Source organism: Panthera onca, chromosome B3 (assembly GCF_046562875.1).
Source record: "Panthera onca isolate mPanOnc1 chromosome B3, mPanOnc1 haplotype 2, whole genome shotgun sequence".
Taxonomy (NCBI): Eukaryota; Metazoa; Chordata; class Mammalia; order Carnivora; family Felidae; genus Panthera; species Panthera onca.
Window position 1 is genome coordinate 134374061 of NC_138344.1, and position 18628 is coordinate 134392688.

Here is an 18628-nt window from a genome sequence, read left to right on the forward strand (position 1 = left end):
ACAAAACTAAATTTAGTATAAAAGAAATTTAAATAAACCTTCAAATAATTTTTCAACCCCATAGCATTTCTATTTAAGAAATTATTAAAGCTCAAAACTATGCTAAGACTCTTTCTAAAATTAACACTTAGACTTCATGTATATGTATTATCTACCATTTGTTTGGGTTTTATTTCACTAATTTCAGCTTTTATTTTTACTACTTCCTGCATAGTTTTTGTTCGTTTTCTAAGTATATGTTACATTTTAAACTTAAAAAAATAAACAAATAAAGCTGGTTTAAAAAAAAGATCTGGACTTCTGACAGTATCAGAGACGTGATTCTCTGGACCCACTGGAAACAACTCAAAGCGTTAGATAAAATATCTGTTTAAATGTATTAATGAGCTGACCAGGAAGTAAGCATAAATGGCCAATAAACATATTAAAAGATGCTTGATTTTGGGACGCCTGGGTGGCTCAGTCAGTTGAGGGCCCAACTTCGGCTCAGGTTATGATCTCACAGCTTGTGAGTTCAAGCCCCGTGTCAGGCTCTGTGGTGACAGTTCAGAGTCTGGAGCCTGCTTCAGATTCTGTGTCTCCCTCCCTCCCTCCCCCCGCTTCTCCCTCTCTCTGCCCCTTCCCCGCTCACTCTCTTAAAAATAAAAAAAAAATTTTTTAAGATGCTTGATTTCATTAGCAGTCAGACAAGTAAAAATTAAAACCACAGGAGGACAGCCCTTCCCACCTAGTCCATTGGCAAAAACTAAAAATACTGAGAATGCCAACTGTTGCTAACGACACAAAACAAGAACTCTCCGGCACCACTGGTAGGAATACATTAGCACACCTGCTTTAGAAAATAACTTGCCATGACTGAATAAAGTTGAAACTGCCCACACATGTCTCAGGACTCAGCAATCGCAATCAAGATACAGATAAGATAGCAGATAATGGCAATGTCCTTTATCAGTAAAATGGGTAAATAAATTATACATTCATGCAATAAATGCGGCAGTGAAAACAATAAGCCATGCACCCACAGGAACACACAGTAAAATGGCTAAAACTCATGAATATGATAGAATACTAAGTGAAAAAAAGCAACTTTCAGATATATTGAATTTACATACATTTCAAAATTGCATTTATACAGAGTTCAAAACTATGCAAAACCATACAGTGAACTATATGGAGATGCAAACATATGTGATAACCATACAGAAAAACAAGGGGTGTTAAGCATAACGTTTTGGACTAGTGGTTCTCTCTGAAGTAGTAATGATGGGAGGAGATATGGAGGATGCATCAGGAACTTGCAAGGACAACATTTCTTTCCTTCTACCGGGTGGCAAGGGGTTATCTGCAGTATTGCTATTCTTATATTGTATAAGTATTATCTAAATACTCTTCTGCAGCCACTCAGTAATTAATAAAAATTTCAAAACTTTACGTCTTCTTTTATTAGGAATTTAATAGACCTGAACAACATATTTACTACTAATAACAGGTAAACAAATCTTATTACTTTCCACCAGCTATCAACAAAGTCTACTTAGAAAAGTTCACCTTAAATTCTTAAAGTAAATCACTTTCATGTCATCTCTCTTCATGGGGGTTCATTTTATCTATATTTTATATATGATTCTTGTACATATGAAATCTAATAAAGATACTTTATTGTTGTTATTTTTTTATTTTAGAGAATGCACACATGCATGTGAGCAGGTGAGAGGGACAGAGGGAGAAAAAGAAAAAGAGAGAGAGAGAGAGAGAGAGAGAGACAGAGAGACAGAGAGACAGAATCTTAAGCAGGCTCTATCCACACTCAAAATAGAGCCCAATGTGGGCTCCATCCCACGACCCTGGGATCGTGACCTGAACCAAAATCAAGAGTCGGATGCTAAACTGACTGAGACACCCAGGCACCCAAAAAAAGACATTTTAAAGGATTATGCTGCAAAAGAAAAAGATCTAAAGGATAATCTACATTATTTTAATCCATGTGAAATAAAGTGCTCAATGTATCTAGTTGAACACAGAAAATTATAGTTACAAGTGTAGACTAATTTTTTTAGCGTCCCCTAAAACATTCATCTATGCTAAAAAAATTTAAATTTCCACCATCTTGGGGTGCCTGCATGGCTCAGTTGGTTAAACATCTGACTCTTGGGGCGCCTGGGTGGCGCAGTCGGTTAAGCGTCCGACTTCAGCCAGGTCACGATCTCACGGTCCGTGAGTTCGAGCCCCGCGTCGGGCTCTGGGCTGATGGCTCGGAGCCTGGAGCCTGTTTCCGATTCTGTGTCTCCCTCTCTCTCTGCCCCTCCCCCGTTCATGCTCTGTCTCTCTCTGTCCCAAAAATAAATAAAAACGAGGAAAAAAAAAAAAAAATAAAAAAAAAAAAATAATAATAAATAAAAAAAAAAAAAAAAAAAAAAAAAAAAACATCTGACTCTTGACTTCAGCTCAGGTCATATCTCATGGTTCGTGAATTCAAGTCCTGCATCAGGCTCTGCAATGACAGTGCACAGAGCTTGCTTGGGATTCTCTCTCCGCCCCACCCCTGCATGTTCACTCTCTCTCTCCCTCTCAAAAATAAATAAACGTAAATAAATAAATACAAGTAAAAATAAATACAAATAAAAATTCCCATCATCTTATATGTGTTTTGTCTCCTCTAAACTCTAAGTCACACGGAGAAAACCCTGAATAGCCCATCCATCATTAGGCCAAAACATAGGGTAACAAGTAGCCACTCAAACAACATTTATATTGTATGGAGCCTGCTTCATACTGTTTAGGAGATTAACTGTTAGGAGATTATTTCTAAAACAAAAACTCTACAATTGTTCATGAATAATAATACATACAATAGAAAATTATTTTGACCAACCTGTAATGACATCAGTTTTCCTTCTAAATTTTCTGCCTTTTTCTTCCATTCAGCTACAAGCTGTTTGTGCTTTTCTAGTTCGGCAGAATACATAGCTTTTTCCTCTAAGGAGAAAAAAAAGTTACATTAGTATTTGGCAATTATGTGATAAAATTAGCATTTTAAACCACTTGAAAAGTTTTTTTTTAACATATATATTTTTATTTATCTTTGAGAGAGCGTGACAGAGAATTTGAAGTGGGCTCCGTGCTGACGGCGGAGAAGCCAACGCGAGGCTTGAACTCATGAACCGTGACATCATGACCAGAGCTGAAGGCAAACGATTAACCGACTGAGCCACCCAGGTGCCCCCAAACCACTTGCAATTTTAACAGTTCAACAAAAACAGTTCAAATGTCTCAACAAGAAAATTATATATGCCCTAGTTTTTACTCTGCCATAAATCCTTCTCCACTTTGTCCATCATGCAAACTCTTCCCTCTTTTCAGAACGCCACTCAAATATCCTCTCCTTGGCAAAGCCTTCTCTATGGCCATATAACTCTGTACACATGTCCATTCTACTTAGGTATAGCCGGCCTAGATACTTCTTACTTTAAAATTCGAGATTTCAACCATGAGTAAGCCTGAAGATCTACATATGTATGAATTTAAAGGTGTACTTAGGCACAAAATTGTAACGCCTGTTACTTCATAAGCCTCATATCCCCTAATCACCTGCCCCTCACTAGCAGTTAATTCACTGCCCATCACTGCTGAGTGTATGAATAAACAAACGGATGGGTACAATGAAGGACCTAAAGGAGGTACATTTGAGGATGGTGGGTAGATATGAAAAAGCATATTTGGTTATCAGCATAAAACTGCTCTCTGCTCATAGCTACCGTGTCTCCAGAAAAGTATCTTCCACCCGGACTAGAAACTGTAGTTACCTCAAAGTCGAGATGAATAACCGAGAACAAGCTAATCAATATTCGAAGGACAGTGATTCCCAATGATTAATTCTCTGAAGCATATTTAACCTCTGACCAGTATTTCAAAGCTTAAGCACTGTTTCTAGTGATCCTTTCTTCATCACATGATCATCCCTTCTATGTGACTTCATCCTTCCCCAACTCTCACCTTCACGGATCATATGATACCAAAACATGTTTTTAATAATTACCACATGGAGTTCATGTTCTCCAGGCCTAACCGTAAAAAGTCTACGTTGACTTGTTGACGGCTACTTATTTTTTCCTCCTCCAAGTGGGTAACCTTTCAAAGACTCCCCCATGCCTATTTTAAAATAGCACCAAAATAAGCCCAAATTCCCAGTAACTACAATAATTTATCTTCACTGAAAGCCTGACCGCACCACTCACCTTGCTGGAAATGCTCTAGCACCATCTGCAGGTTGGAGAGCGACAGGGCGTACTGCTTCACTTGCTCCCGAGAGACAGACAGCTGCAGGGCGGTTTCGTCCCTTTGCTTGGAGACCACATTCAGCTGCTCCTGCAAGGACTCTACCTGCAAACTGGCTTGATGGCTTCAAACAAAAAGCATACAAGTCAAGTTGTTTCTGTTTACTTGAACCACATAAAACATCTTCCCTACTTCCAACCGAGCCACCCAAGTGCCTCCATTTTAACCATTTTTAAATGTGCAGTTCAGTGGCACTAAGTATATTCGCACTGTTAGGCAACCATCACCACCACCAGCTCTAGAGCTTCATTTCCCCAGGGGACGCTCCACATCCGTTAAACAATAACTCTCCACTCCCAGCAGCGATCATTCCACTTTGCCTCTATGAATCTGACCCTTCTTACATCTTATTGCATTAAACTCATGTTAGATTTCAAAGAAACTTGAAGAGTCCCTCTGATCTTTGTTCTCCCTGTTTTGTTAATTCACTCATTCTTCCCATGAAGATGACTCTGAACAAATGGCAGTCATTTTAAAGATTAGAAGCTGGACTCAACAAGAAGCGTCAGTATAATAAAAATGTACAAATAAGCTGGACTAAGCAAGAAACACCAGCATAATAAGAATTTACAAATAGCCTGCAACTTTCATGTTTCCAGGCTAAAACCCTAAGATGTAATTTACCATAAAATTGTAAGTTGCAGGGGGCCTTGGAAGTTATTTTGACCAGCTTCCAACCCAACAAGCGATGGATTCTGACACCTCCTTGGCTTTTGACACGTGCACTTATGGTGAACTCACAACTTCTCAAAGGCTATCCCATTGACAAAATTTCCTGATTACGAGTTAATTCCCTTTACTATCGTCTTTCTTTCTCATTACGTTAAATAAAACAACTCCTACCCCCGCCACAAATAATCAATCGGAGATTCTGAAGAGATTTATGTAGCGCCTGCCCAGGCTTAGGTCGTTGATGTACTTCCTTGACGTATAATGATTACAAAAAAAAACAAAAACAAAAACAAAACACTGCAATAGCCTTTCCTGGGTTTTTAATATCCAGTTAATAAATTCTTATTCAAGAGCAGTCCCTTAGAGCCCGCTGAGGGGCAGCTCACTTTGAAGAAACTTTACACAACAGCACCCTCTTGTGGGAAGAGTAGTAAATTAATAATTAGGAGACTGAACTCTACCCTCAGATGTTCCTGGACTTTAGGCAACGTTGCTGGTTAGCATATCACTCAACAGTGATTTTAAGGATGAGATGAGCCATGATGTCACTCAAAAAGCTAACAAATACCAGGTATTACTACGGTTAGGTAAGGGCTCAAAATACTACTATCTGGTTTATAGATCTGAGTCACTCATTCAACAAGTACTACTGAACATCTATTAAACTACATGTAAGAACATATGCTGCGGGAAGGTACAAAATAAAGGGCATCACCCTTACTCCCAGTGACCTTACATTTCACTGGATGGGTGAAGACAGAAGATGGGTCAGCGATTACCTGTACCCTAAAGTAAAATAGAAGCGTGCTACCAAAGACTCAAACGAAGCACTATGCAGATTCAAAAGAAAAACATCACACCAGGGTTTGGTTTTGAATTGGAGGAGTGGGATGCTAAATGAAGCATTTTTCATGAAGGAAATGCTATTTGAAGAGGTGGGATTAACGGAAGGGTTAGGAATCAGGCCCGCTCTTCAGGTGGAGGAACATGAAACGAAAAGGCAGAAGAAACAGGAAAACGGTAGCCCTAACTAAAGGACTGAGACACTTTGGCTGCATGGAGATGACAGTGCGGAATTAGGCTAAGGTGGCAGATAGCCCAGAGACAGTGTGCGCGTGCACAAGCAGTAGAGGGAGAGAGAATCTTTTTTTTTTTTTTTAAACATTCAGGAACTTTTTTTTTTAATATTTATTTTTGAGAGAAAGAGAGAGAGAGAACGCATGTATGTGTGTGCGTGAGTAGGGGAGAGGCAGAGAGAGACAGGGAGACAGAATCCGAAGCAGGTTCCAGGCTCTGAACCCGACATGGGTCCCGAACTTACAAACCATGAGATGGTGACCTGAGCTGAAGTCAGATGCTTAACCGACTGAGCCACCCAGGAGCCCTGAGGGAGAGACAATCCTAAGCAGGCTCCATGCCCAGTGCAGAGCCCAATGGGGGGGACTTAATTTTACAACCTGTGAGGTCATGACCTGAGCCGAAATCAAGAGCCAGACACTTAACTGACTGAGCCACCCACATGCCCTCAAAACTATTAGAGAAAAATAAGGGCCCGAAAATGCAAAGATTATCAATTTTATAGTCTGAGGATGTTTTCCCATTTCTGCCAATGTGAAACACATGCACAAATGTTCACTCATTGTTTTAGTTCTCATCTGAAGTAAGTCTTTCTGAAACTAAAGGTACAATAGTATTCCCTGCAAAGGTGGGGAGTTCGTCTCAAAGTGTTTCCTCTACTGGCCTACAATCTCTTCGCAGACAGAGGTAATCTATGATCTCCTTAGATCTCCCTCAGCATCATACACAGTATAAAAAACAAAAAAAACAAAAAAACAAAAAAAAAAAGAAAGAAAGAAAGATGTATTTACCACTAATGGAAATATACATGGACATGATTTTCTGGAAGATTATTTGCCAGTACATCTCAAAAATTTTAAAAACGCCCTTTGAACCAGAACTGCCAGTTCTCAAAATTTATGCTAAGGAACTCATTTGTCATCGACACAAAAATACCTATCTTGGGATATCACGGCAGCACTCTTAGTAATTTTGAAAAGTTGAAACATTTCTAAGTGTCCAATAATAAATGACTGGATTAAAGAAATTATGGAAAATCCAAATAATGGTATACGATGTAGCCATAAAATGGTACTGCAGAAACATGTGCTTTGTGAAACAAGGTTTAACTCATATTATTAAGTGCAAAGGTTACAAAACAGTATGAATAGTATGATCTCAACTTTGTTTTAAAAATACATATATAATATGTACACACATGTACAAGAAGCATGCGAAAGCATAAAAAAAGGATGATCTCTGGGTGGGTGGGACTATGACTTTATGATCTTTTTGGTTTATGAAATTTCCCTGAAGTGGAAAATATGTTTTGGTAATAAGCAAGAAAAAAAAAAAAAAACCACACCTCATTGAGAGAAAGAACATTTTAAAATATGTTAAGCAGGGAATCAATCATGCGGATGTAATGAGGCCTCTGTAAAAACTCACAAAGAGAGGGCTGATGAGCGGTGGGAGATGTGGAGAGAGGTGCTTGTTGGGAGAGAGCTAGAAGGTCTCTCCCAAGAGAAACCAGGCCTTACCCTACAGATCTCTTCCACCTGGCAGCTTCTGAGTTAAAACCTTTTATAATAAACGGCATTCTAGCAAAAATAAAATTTTGGATAAAAATAGAAGTACGGAGGGACCTAGTAACTGAAAATTTCTAACAAACCAAGAGTTAATTCATACTGACCTACTTCTTCACCTTGCTACCTCTTTCACTCTCTCCCTTCTAATATCCAAAATCTGCTCACCCTTAGATCATTTGATTAAGAATAAAATCACACAAATCAAATTAGTTCTTTGGGAGCCTGACAAAGCTAATTAAAATCAGTCAGAATTTAAGTCTAAACTCCTAAAATGATGAGAGGCAATTATCTCAACAGTTAGATTCAGAGAGAGCTAGTACACTTATCATGATAAAAAAAATAAAATGTTTTGGTTTTTTGTTTTTTTTTTTTTTAAAAAAAAAGGGGGAAAGAAAGATTCAGAGAGAGCTGTCTGAATGCCAGATACGGTCAAGAGTTCCACACCTTAGTGTAAAACCCACACACATACTCTGAGCCTGACCTTGGGCAGGTTACTAAACCTCTCTACCCTCTGTATCTTCATCTGTAAAATGGAGATAATGACTCTGTAAGAACAAAATTAAGTAAGCTAGGGAAAATGCTTACTAACCCTGACGCTCAAGAAGTGTTCAGTTAACGTGAGTGCTATGAAGGGGAAAAGTTACCTTGCATTTTCCATCGCATTAGAAGATGAAACTAGCTTTTCCTCCAATACTGTGACTTTTTTTCTCAGTTTGGCCTCTCTATCTTCTGCAGCCAAAGCTTCACGGGTGTAAGAATCCTCTGATTCTAAAAGATGGTTACGCAATCTCTCTAGCTCCTGGTTTAAGCGTAATTCTTTGTCGCGTAAATGTTGAACCTAGGCAGAGGACATGTCTTTATTTTTCTTCTATAAAATGTTCCCCTTTCCCCTCTACAAGCCACTTTGTTATCAGATCTTCTGCCCATTACTGAAGTCTATCAACTATATACTAATTTCTCATACTGTAAGATGTATTTGTATTAGAAAAAAGTCTAAATTCACCTTGAATACTCATCTGGAAGTTTTACTTTGTAAGATCTCATCCCCTGTGGCTATAATGGAAATGGAATTGTGCAAAGTACTGGGTTCTTTGTGACAGATCACCTTTTCAGTAAAAATCCCATTTTTACATACCTTTTGGGTGAGAAATTTTTAATTTTTTTACACTGAAGTGTATTTAACAATGTTCTACTAGTTTCAAGTGTATAATACAGCGATTCAACAACTCTACATTCTACTCTGCTCACCGTTAAGTGTACTTATCTGACACCATACGTTACAATATTATTGACAATACTCCCTATGATGTATTTTACATCCCTGTGACTTATTTACAACTAGAAAATTTTACCTCTTAATCCACTTCACCTAATTCGTCCCTCCCCTCTAAAAACCACCAGTTTGTTTCCCATATTTATGACTCTGTTTCACTGCTTTGTTTTTTTGATTCTACATAAGTGAAATCACATGGTACTTTCTTTTCTGCATCTGACCTATTTCTCTTATCATTATACTCTCTAGGTCCATCCACATTGTTGCAAATATCAAGATCACATTCCTTTTTATGGGTAATATTCAACTGTGTGTGTGTGTGTGTGTGTGTGTGTGTGTGTGTGTGTGTGTGTTGTATCACACCTTCTTTATCCACTCATCTATCGGTGGACACACTAGGGCTGCTTCCGTACCTTGGCTATTGTAAATAATGCTGCAATAAACATAAGGGTGCATGTATCTTTTCTGAATTTGTGTTTTCATTTTCTTTGGGTAAGTAACCAGTAGTGGACTACTCGATCGTATGGTATTTCTATTTTTAGCTTTTTGAGGAACCTCCGTACTGTTTTCCACAGTGGTTGCACCAATGGGAAAATTTTATTTTATATCCAAGATATGCCACGGTTTTCACTTTTGGAAACTGAAATAAAATGCACTCTGGGAGATCAAAATCAGACCATAGCACATCAGAGGAAGACTTAGAAAAGAAATCATCTAAGAGAGAAATTACTTTTAGTTGATAAATCATGCTGCTTTAGCTGCTTTTCTTACTTAAAAGTTATTAAGCTTATTGCTTAAATCACTGTTTCCTTAAAGAGAAAGCATACCTCGTTCTGTAAAGCAGTGTTTTCCATTTGTTTCTGCTTCAGGGCCAACATGACCTGGTCTCTCTCCTGTTGAAACTTAACTGTCTTCTCTTGCATCGACTTAACCGCATTTAAAAGCTGATTTAACTCCCCAGTCTTGCCCTTTTGGAAAGAAAGTAACTTTCACTTTAAGAAAAATACAGAGACATTTTCTTCATTAAATAATTCTGAAATATAGTTAACCATGTCAAGGTCATCAAAAAACAGAGTCTGAGAAACTGTCACCGTCTAGAGGGGCCTGAGGAGGAGTGACTCTAGACATAATGGGGTGCCTGGGTGGCATCATGAAGAGAAAAAAGACTTTGGGAAAAAAATTCCAATAAAGTATGAACTTTACTTGGTAATAATACATCAATATTGGTTACTTAGTTGTTACAAATGTATCATGGTAACTCAAGATGTTAACAAATACGGGAAACCGGGTTTGAGGCATACGGGACTCTACTATCTTTGCAACTTCTCAAATAATCAAGGTATTCTGAAAGAAAAAGTTTATCAGAAATGTTTTTAAAAGAATTCAAAAGATACAATCTCTTCAAATTTACCCCGTGAACAACAAAGTGTTCCCAGATCCCAAAATCCCTCAAGAGAGGATGAGTATGTGTGTGTATGCTCATTCACTGGGCACACACACCCGTCACTAGAGAAGGCACGAGTCACTGGCGGTGAAGAGACGGGGAAGTCCTTTCCACAGTTCTGTTTTCTAAAGAAAAGTATTAGTTGCTACTAAGCTCTTTTTTTTTCCTATTTAAATTAACCTGTTGCTAAAACGTATTTGGAGAGACACAGTAATTTGGGGGAGAAACCCTCCAGGTACCTCTGAGAAAAATGTATTTAGAACGAATCACAAGAGCTTGAAACGAGTATTTCTCAATCAACAACTTCACATTCCCCTTCAAAGACAATTATCAATGAAGTCAATTGACCCGCTGGAACACCTCCTCCACCCCAATTCTCTCCTACAGAACTCCATCCCCAACATACCTGCTCTTTTTCTTTCAGCAGCTGCTCAAAAGCAAGAGCCTTTTCCTTCATTGAATGGCACTCAAACTCTTTTTCTCGAAGCATCATGGAAAACTTCATATTAGTCTCCTGTAATGCTTGATATTCCATTTCCTTTTCCCTGGTTGTTTCTACTAGTTTTTCATTTTCCTCTTTCAGTTTACAAATGTCCATTTCTAAAATCAGTATCCGCTCCTTCAGGTTTGTTACCGCCTGCCTCAAAAGTTCATTTTCATTCACTTTGTTAGTGAAATTTTCATTCAATGAAAGTAACTGATCGCTTTTGGCTTTGATTAAGAGGTCTTTCTCCTTAAGGGACTTTTGTAAAACATCTTGTTTCTCCTTTAGCTGCTTAATTTCCGAATCGGTCTGTTCGTGTTCTTTTCTTTCCAGCTCTGAGGAGGCAGCAATCGAATCGGACAATCTGTGATTATTTTCCTGGAGCGTTTTAATTGTTGCATCTTTTTCCTGCAGTGATTTTCTTAGTTCTTCCAGCTCTCGTTTAGAAGCCTCGCTCGATGGGTCGGGCTTGACTGTTCGAAGAGACTCTGCTGACTGGGAAGACAGCGATGATCCCGAGGACAGCTGAGGCGAAATAATATCAAGTTTTCCTAAAAGAAGATCTTTGGTGCTGCAAAGCTGCCCTATGCTGTGCTGAACTTGTGCTAATTCCTGCCCAAAACTTTTGAGTTTGGTTTCATTCTGTTCGTAACTCTGGATCAGGCCAGTGTAGTCCACTTGTAACTTGGAATTATTATCGCTGTCGACCAAAACTTGTGCCTGAAGCTGATGCAGTTCTTCCTGAAGTTGGGCGGACTCGTGCTGCATATTCTGGACCGTGGTCATCACCTGCTGTTTCCACTCTTCCATTTTCTTTACTTGCTGTTTTAATTTGTCGCGTTCCTGTAGGAGCTCCTCGAACTGGTTACTATTGACACCTCCGACCTCGTTACCAGGGCTGGATGTTTGTAAAACCGTCAACAGGGTCTGGCATTTCTGACTCAAGGCATCTATCTCGATGTCTTTTTCTCGAATGATACGTGATAAATTCTGCACGGTTTCTCTGAACATATCTTGACCACCACCTTCAGATCGAGCGGCCAATTTTTTATTTTCATCTTGCAGCTTCACGAGAGCCGCTTCTTTGGCAGCAACTATATCCATCATTTTGTGGTATTCTGTTTTCAGCTGGCTATTCTCCCTGGTCTTCTCGCTCAAAACAGCTAATACTTGCTCCCGCTCCATAGCATAGGCCTGCAGCTGCTGCTGAAGGTAAACGACATCCTGGGTGTAGGAAGCCGAAGAAATTCTAGCGTGAAGAGCTTGTATCTCCACGTCCTTCTGCTGGATGATCTGCGTTAGCTTCCCCACCTCATCTTTGGACAGCTGATCGATCTGTTTCGTTAAGGATATGTTCTTTTCATTTAGGAGCTTAATCTCCAATTCTCGTTCTTTTATTCCTTTCACTAATCTCTCCGTTTCAGCTTTAGATAAATCATGCTTTTCGCCGCCATTTTCTATATTGAGGCTCCGTACTTTGGTTTCTTGAAACAGATCAGAATTCTCTGTTTGAACATCCTGCCTTTCTTCGTGCAACTGGGCTTTGATTTGTTCAATTGTTTTGTGCAAATTCCTAATCTCCTCATCTTTCTCCAAAAAGAGCTGGGTGTGTGTGACAGTCATTTGCTCGTGCTGGCATTTAAACTCATCCATTTCCTTCTTCTGCTCCTCTAAAGACTGAAGCAGCTGCAGTTTACTCTGGTTTTGATCTTCAATTACCTTTTGATGATGTTTTATTTCCTCCTCGAGATTACCCTTTATCACATTCAGCTGCAACACTTCCGACTCGAGCTCTGTGACGCTATCGAGGGGCTTAGGCTCCGCCACAGGTGCAGCTCGACTCTGCTGGTCCCGGAGTCGTTCCAGTTCCTCTTTCAGATGATTGTTTTCTTCTTTCATGGACCCAAGGCTTCTGTCTTTTTCCTCTATGGTTTGCTTTAAAACTTCATTTTTTCTTAAGGCCTCCGTATGTTTACCTAATTCCTCCTGAAGCTCTGAACCTCTTTCTTTAAGTTTTTCGATAAAAATTTCCTTCTCGCTTAGAAGTTGTGTCAATTGCTTCTGCTCTTCTAGACTAGATGACAAAACTGCCTTCGTTTCCTTACAATCAGCATCCATCTGTTCAAGGTTCTTTTTGAGTTCTGCTATTTCAAAGTCTTTCTCTTGACTGAGTTTCCTTAACTGCTGCTGTTCCAGCTGTAAAGCAGAGGTACTCCAATCACGTGCCTTTGACAGTTCTTTAATCATCTGCTCATACTTATTGGCTTCTTCCAACCGCCTCTCTTCAGCCCGACTCAATTCTGCTTCTAACTGTCCTTTTTCCATTTTTAGGACGTCCACAATAGTGTTTCTTTCCAGAGAAATCTGATTGCTACCAGCAATGGATTCCTCCAACCGACGTCTTACATCCTCACACGCTAAAGCCAACTTTTCGTTTTCCATTTTGAGATCAAAGGCAACTTTGTTTAAATTGTCATTGAGCTGCTCTATTTCTGAAAGACTTTGCTTTAAGCTTCTGACTTCCGCTTCCCTTTCTTTAAGTAAGTCAACCTGAAAATCACTGCCAGAGTCTCGATTTAGAGATTGCGTTAACTCATCCCTGACTCTGGAAAGCTCTTCCTCGTTTTGTTTAATATGCTCCTTAAGTCCAAAGTTCTCCTTCTGCATATTTAAATTACTTTTTTGTGATTTACTTAGCTGATCTACTAAATCTTCTACTTTATCCTCAAGCTTCCGCTTGGCTAAATGCAGATCATTCAGGACCAGTTCACTTTGAACTAACTTTTCTTTCTGCACATCCAACTCTTTAGTCATGTTCCTTTTGTCATCTTCAAGTTGATGGACTCTCTTTTTTTCATCATTTAGATCTTTTTTCAGTTTACTAATGATGTTGTCTTCCTCATTTTGTTGTTTTGTCAGCTGATCTTTTATCAGAATCACGTGCTGAAAAAAAATAATTTGCATGGTAACGTTACGGCATTCTCTCATTTTAGTCACCTGAAGAAAACTTTGTAAAATGTCATAAATAATAGAAGAATAATCTTCAGATATCTCTAATCCTTCTTAAAACAATACTTTTTAAAAGAATCTCAACAAAGATAAATGGTCTATGTTGTTCATCTTCAACTCTTAAAACGCTGAAGCAGGAGTCAATCAACTACAGCCCAGGGCCCAAATCAGGCCTGTCACCTGGTTTTGTAAATCAAGTCTTACTGAAACACAGCCACATTCATTGCTTACATACCACAAGGGCAGAGTGGAGCACGACTGAGAGCACTAAATGGCCTGCAACACCAAAAATATTCACTATCTAACCCTTTCCAGAAAAAGTTTGCCAACCGCTATGGCTAGATTATCAATGAAGCAAAATACCGATTAAATCACAAATTTAAATCACACCCATCGGTTTTGCCTGTTACCCCCGTGTTCAGGCTACTGAGAACAATGTGCTGCCACATTGTTTCTAACATCATGTACCTGTGTGGCTTCTTGGTTCTGTCTGTCTAATTCCTCTAGCTCAGCTAGCAGTGTTTCCTTCTCGGTAAGACTCTGACTCAGTTCCCGTTCTTTTGCCTCCAAAGTCAGCCTTAAATTGTGTAATGTGGAATCCAAATCCATGTCTCTTCCAGTTGTACTTTTAATTACTTCATATTCATTGTTCAATTTTAGAAGTGATGCCTGAAGTTCTTCCTGAAATGACAAGAAGGGAAAAAACAACATACACTGTCAGTTGGAAGAAAACACCAAAAGATTACTTCTATCTATGCATCTATATCTATGTCTATATCTAGATCTACCTATCTACATACACGCGTGCACGCGCACGCACACACACCCCTTGGGAATCTATTCCCAGATGCCTGTGTCAGAAACATTACTGAATAACACTTCAGCAATGATACAGAAAATTCAACAAACCAGACTTCCCTCACGTGCAATTTTACGTGCACCTTCAGGCCAATATTTCTAGAAGATCAGAAATAACATCGGACAAGACGGAATGGCTGTTTAAGTTTCCAGTTCCGGCTTCCTCTTTACCCAAAAACTTTCCCATTTGGGAGCCTTCCTGATTCCACCCCCCACTGCTGTCTTCTCTTCTGTCTGCTCCTTCCCTCCCACCACACACAGTTTTTAAAACGTCCCACATCTTCTGGGCCTCTGCACTTCCTTCCCCTAGCGGCCAATCACCAATAGCCACAAACTACATAAACATCTATAAAATTCAATGCTCATTCGTTCTAAAGTTTGTCCTCTCTAATTAGAACACAAAAGGCTTCTTTTCCCTCACAAAAGGAATTTCCCTTATTAAGGGGTCCTGTCAGAACATGAAACTTTTATATCATCCAAGAAAGTAGACTCCTTCCTTCTTTTCCCATGTAACTTGAACACAGACTAGGTTCCCCTCTTGCAAGCCTAACATCCCTAAAGATCTATCTTTAATTTTTAAACTATATCTTATGTTCTGTTCTACTGGTATTTAATGCTTTTCTTCCAAACTCCAGAAGTGGAACAGTTCTCTTTGCTTCAACACTTTCAACCTTAGATTATGATATTTGTGGCACAACTTTAGAATCTTCTTTCATTGATAGAGAAAACTCAAACTTCTTTTTTTTTAAGGTTTACTTATTTATTTTGAGAGAGCGAGAACACGCAGGGGAGGAGAAGACAGAGAGGGAGAGAGAATCCCAAGACGACTCTGTACTGTCAGCATGGAGTCTGACGCAGGGCGCAAACTCATGAACCCCGTGAGTTCGTGACCTGAGCCCAAACTCATGAACCCTGTGAGTTCGTGACCTGAGCCAAAATCAAGAGCTGGACGCTTAACCCAATCAGCCACCTAGGCACCCAAGAAAAATAAAACTTCTATGGAATCTACTTTAAAGTAAGAATCTCAAAATTGTACAAATAGACTATACATACCTTACCAGGAGTTCAGCGAAAACTAGACTAGAACAGCTGCCTCATGATTCCCATTTCTCTTCCAATTCAAAAGTTTATTCTGAACTATAGTTGATGAAACTAGCATTCTCTTGTCTTTCTAGATTTATATGTCAATCAGGAGAACCACAAAAAGTTTTTTCAGGTAGACGTTATGAACATACACAGCCTTGCAGTTACATTTGGCAGTCTTTTTTTCTTTCTTAGCAATTAAAAAAAAATTTTTTTTAACTTAAAGTTTGTTTCTTTGTTTATTTACTTATTTATTTATTTTGGGGGGGGGGGGAGAGAGAGAGAGAGAACGAGTGCAAGAGCCAGCGGGTAGGGGCAGAGACAGAGAGAGAGAGAACCCTAAGCAGGCTCTGCACTGTCAGCACAGAGCCTGATGCAGGGCTCAAATTCATGAACTGTAAGATCATGACCTGAGCCGAAATCAAGAGTTGGATGCTTAACCAGCTGAGCCACCCAGGCGCCCCAGTATGGCCTAGCATTCTTTTTTTTTTTTTTTTTTTTAACGTTTATTTATTTTTGAGGCAGAGCGAGACAGAGCATGAACAGGGGAGGGGCAGAGAGAGAGGGAGACACAGAATCTGAAACAGGCTCCAGGTTCCGAGCGGTCAGCACAGAGCCCAACGCGGGGCTCGAACTCATGGACCGTGAGATCATGACCTGAGCCGAAGTCGGATGCCCAACCGACCTAGCCACCCAGGCGCCCCTGGCCTAGCATTCTTAAGCAGTGAGTTGATCCCTATCAGAGATAATGAAAGGAAATATTATGAAGGATTACTTAACATCGAAAGAAAGGAGCAAGAGGGACCAGGAACGGCTGCAGAATCCGAAAATATCAAGAGAAGGTCACAGACCCTATCAGGTATGTGCAGAGATCTGCAAACTACAAAGTATACCTGGGCCAATTAGAGAAAGGAGTAACTGAAAGAACAGAATGCAAAGGGAGGAGAAAAGAGCAAAAAAATTATATCTGTAATACAGGAATAAAAAAAGACTGGGAGACACTACTGGCTCTTAGTGGGTAGAAAGAGTTGGGGGGCAAGGACCCCACAGTGCATACGACAGTACACAGAGCTAAAAATTTTCCTGTCTACATGCCAAAACGTCCCTTTGAGAAACACTGCCTATACACTAATGTGGAAGGACGCTGAAAACATGTTAAGGTATACATGAATATATGTATAGTATGCTAACAGTTTTTTCAAATCTATTTAAATAATCATACATACTTAGGTGTAGCCTGAAAGGATGGACATATGAGAAACTGGTAAGAAAGACTTCCTTTGGAAAACAGGCCAACCAAGGGAGGTGGAAAGGATATTCCCTTTGTACCGTCTGAAGTTTTTCGGTATGAATTACCGTATTTGTACATCAGTGAGTATGTGTTACCTTTTAAAAATTAAGATTTTAAATTGAGTTAAGACACTAGCCTATAAATTAATACCAGCCGACAACTATCCTCTGTTTAAACACCTACCTTAGCCAAGGAACTACCCCCAAGTAGTACAAACATAAAAATACCTCTCCTGATACCCAACAGTGCATTATGGAACCTCGTTCCAACCTTGCTTCCAATATACACAAAGACCTTATTTCTGCCAGTGAGATTATATCCCCTTTATCTCTCACCACTAAGAAACTCCTGTCCACAACAGATACGTTCTGGGACGTATCTGCAGCTACGGTTTCTGTAAGATGCCAGTCCAAGCTCGCGACCCACCTGTGTATGTTGCTGCTATCAGGACTTCATCAGAAACCAAAACAGAGCCTTTATCTTTTCTGCTCATATCTGTATGCCTACTGGCTTATCTGTGTGTAAACGTAAACCCTGGCCAGCCCTCATACTCTGAACCTTGCCCAAGTACTTGAACCTGGTCTGACAAGCATCAATGAGATCAGCTTTATTCTAAGGCCTCTCAAGACCTAAATGCTCCATTTATATAAACTGGCCCTTGGCTTGATCTGTAATACACACAATATTTTAATTCTGGTCCCATTTTTATCGCACCCACCTTTTCTTGACTCAATAAGGACTTCTCTTTTTCTAAAATTTCAACATGCATTTTAAGTTTCAAATTGTCTTCAGTGAGATTGTTATCCTACAAAATGTTAAAACAGAGTTTTCAGATAAATTTCAAGTTTATAAAAAAGTAGGCAAGCCATACAAGTGTGCATTTCTACTCAGCATTTCTCTAGTGATATATAAAAATTATAAGCATACAACACTAGACCATCTAAAGTCAATCACTCATTTTACAAACATTCTTATAGATATTTTTTTAATTTATTTAAAAGCATACACAAATATACATAACACATAAATACATTTACAAACTAACCTGGAATCATTAGCACTAGAAACAACTCTAAATTCCTTAAGGGAAATCAAAATGCATTCCTCGGTTGGTGGGAAATCTGCTTCCACTCATATACGTAATATAATGTCTGTCAAATTAATCTTGAAAGTGATATACCTGCATTTTCCAATTATGTAACTTTAAAATTATGACAATTTATGATTCAAAAAATTACCGTTATCAGCAAACGTAAAATTACTAAGATGCAAGTTCCCAGGATAAGTTCATGTGAATTTGTAAAAAAAAAACAAAACAAGCAACTACAATAATCGAAATACTTTTTCTCGATAAAAGCCAGAAGGTTTTTCTCTTAGCATTAGTTTACCTGGTTTAAAATACTCAGTCTCATGATTTCATTTTCAGCATCTGCAAAAACAAAGAATCTGACATTAAAATACTTCAACTTCTTACCTCCTATGTAATAAACTCAGAAATAAAACTCATTTAAAATAAAGTGTATTTATAAGCACA

The 18628-nt window shown here is 39.0% G+C and overlaps 1 protein-coding gene across 3 annotated transcripts in view; it reads right to left on the minus strand.

Annotated features, from left to right (window-relative positions):
• TRIP11 (thyroid hormone receptor interactor 11) overlaps positions 1-18628 on the minus strand; it is a 61783-nt gene that overhangs the window by 19043 nt on the left and 24112 nt on the right. For all 3 annotated transcript variants that reach the window (XM_060620584.3, XM_060620583.3, XM_060620585.3), the window contains exons 8-15: positions 18483-18523; positions 17813-17899; positions 14331-14543; positions 10776-13796; positions 9753-9893; positions 8297-8490; positions 4236-4399; positions 2873-2976 (exon numbers count right to left, since the gene is read on the minus strand). In XM_060620584.3, coding sequence (XP_060476567.2) covers positions 2873-2976; positions 4236-4399; positions 8297-8490; positions 9753-9893; positions 10776-13796; positions 14331-14543; positions 17813-17899; positions 18483-18523 — 3965 coding nt within the window. The remainder of the gene's footprint in view (positions 1-2872; positions 2977-4235; positions 4400-8296; positions 8491-9752; positions 9894-10775; positions 13797-14330; positions 14544-17812; positions 17900-18482; positions 18524-18628) is intronic.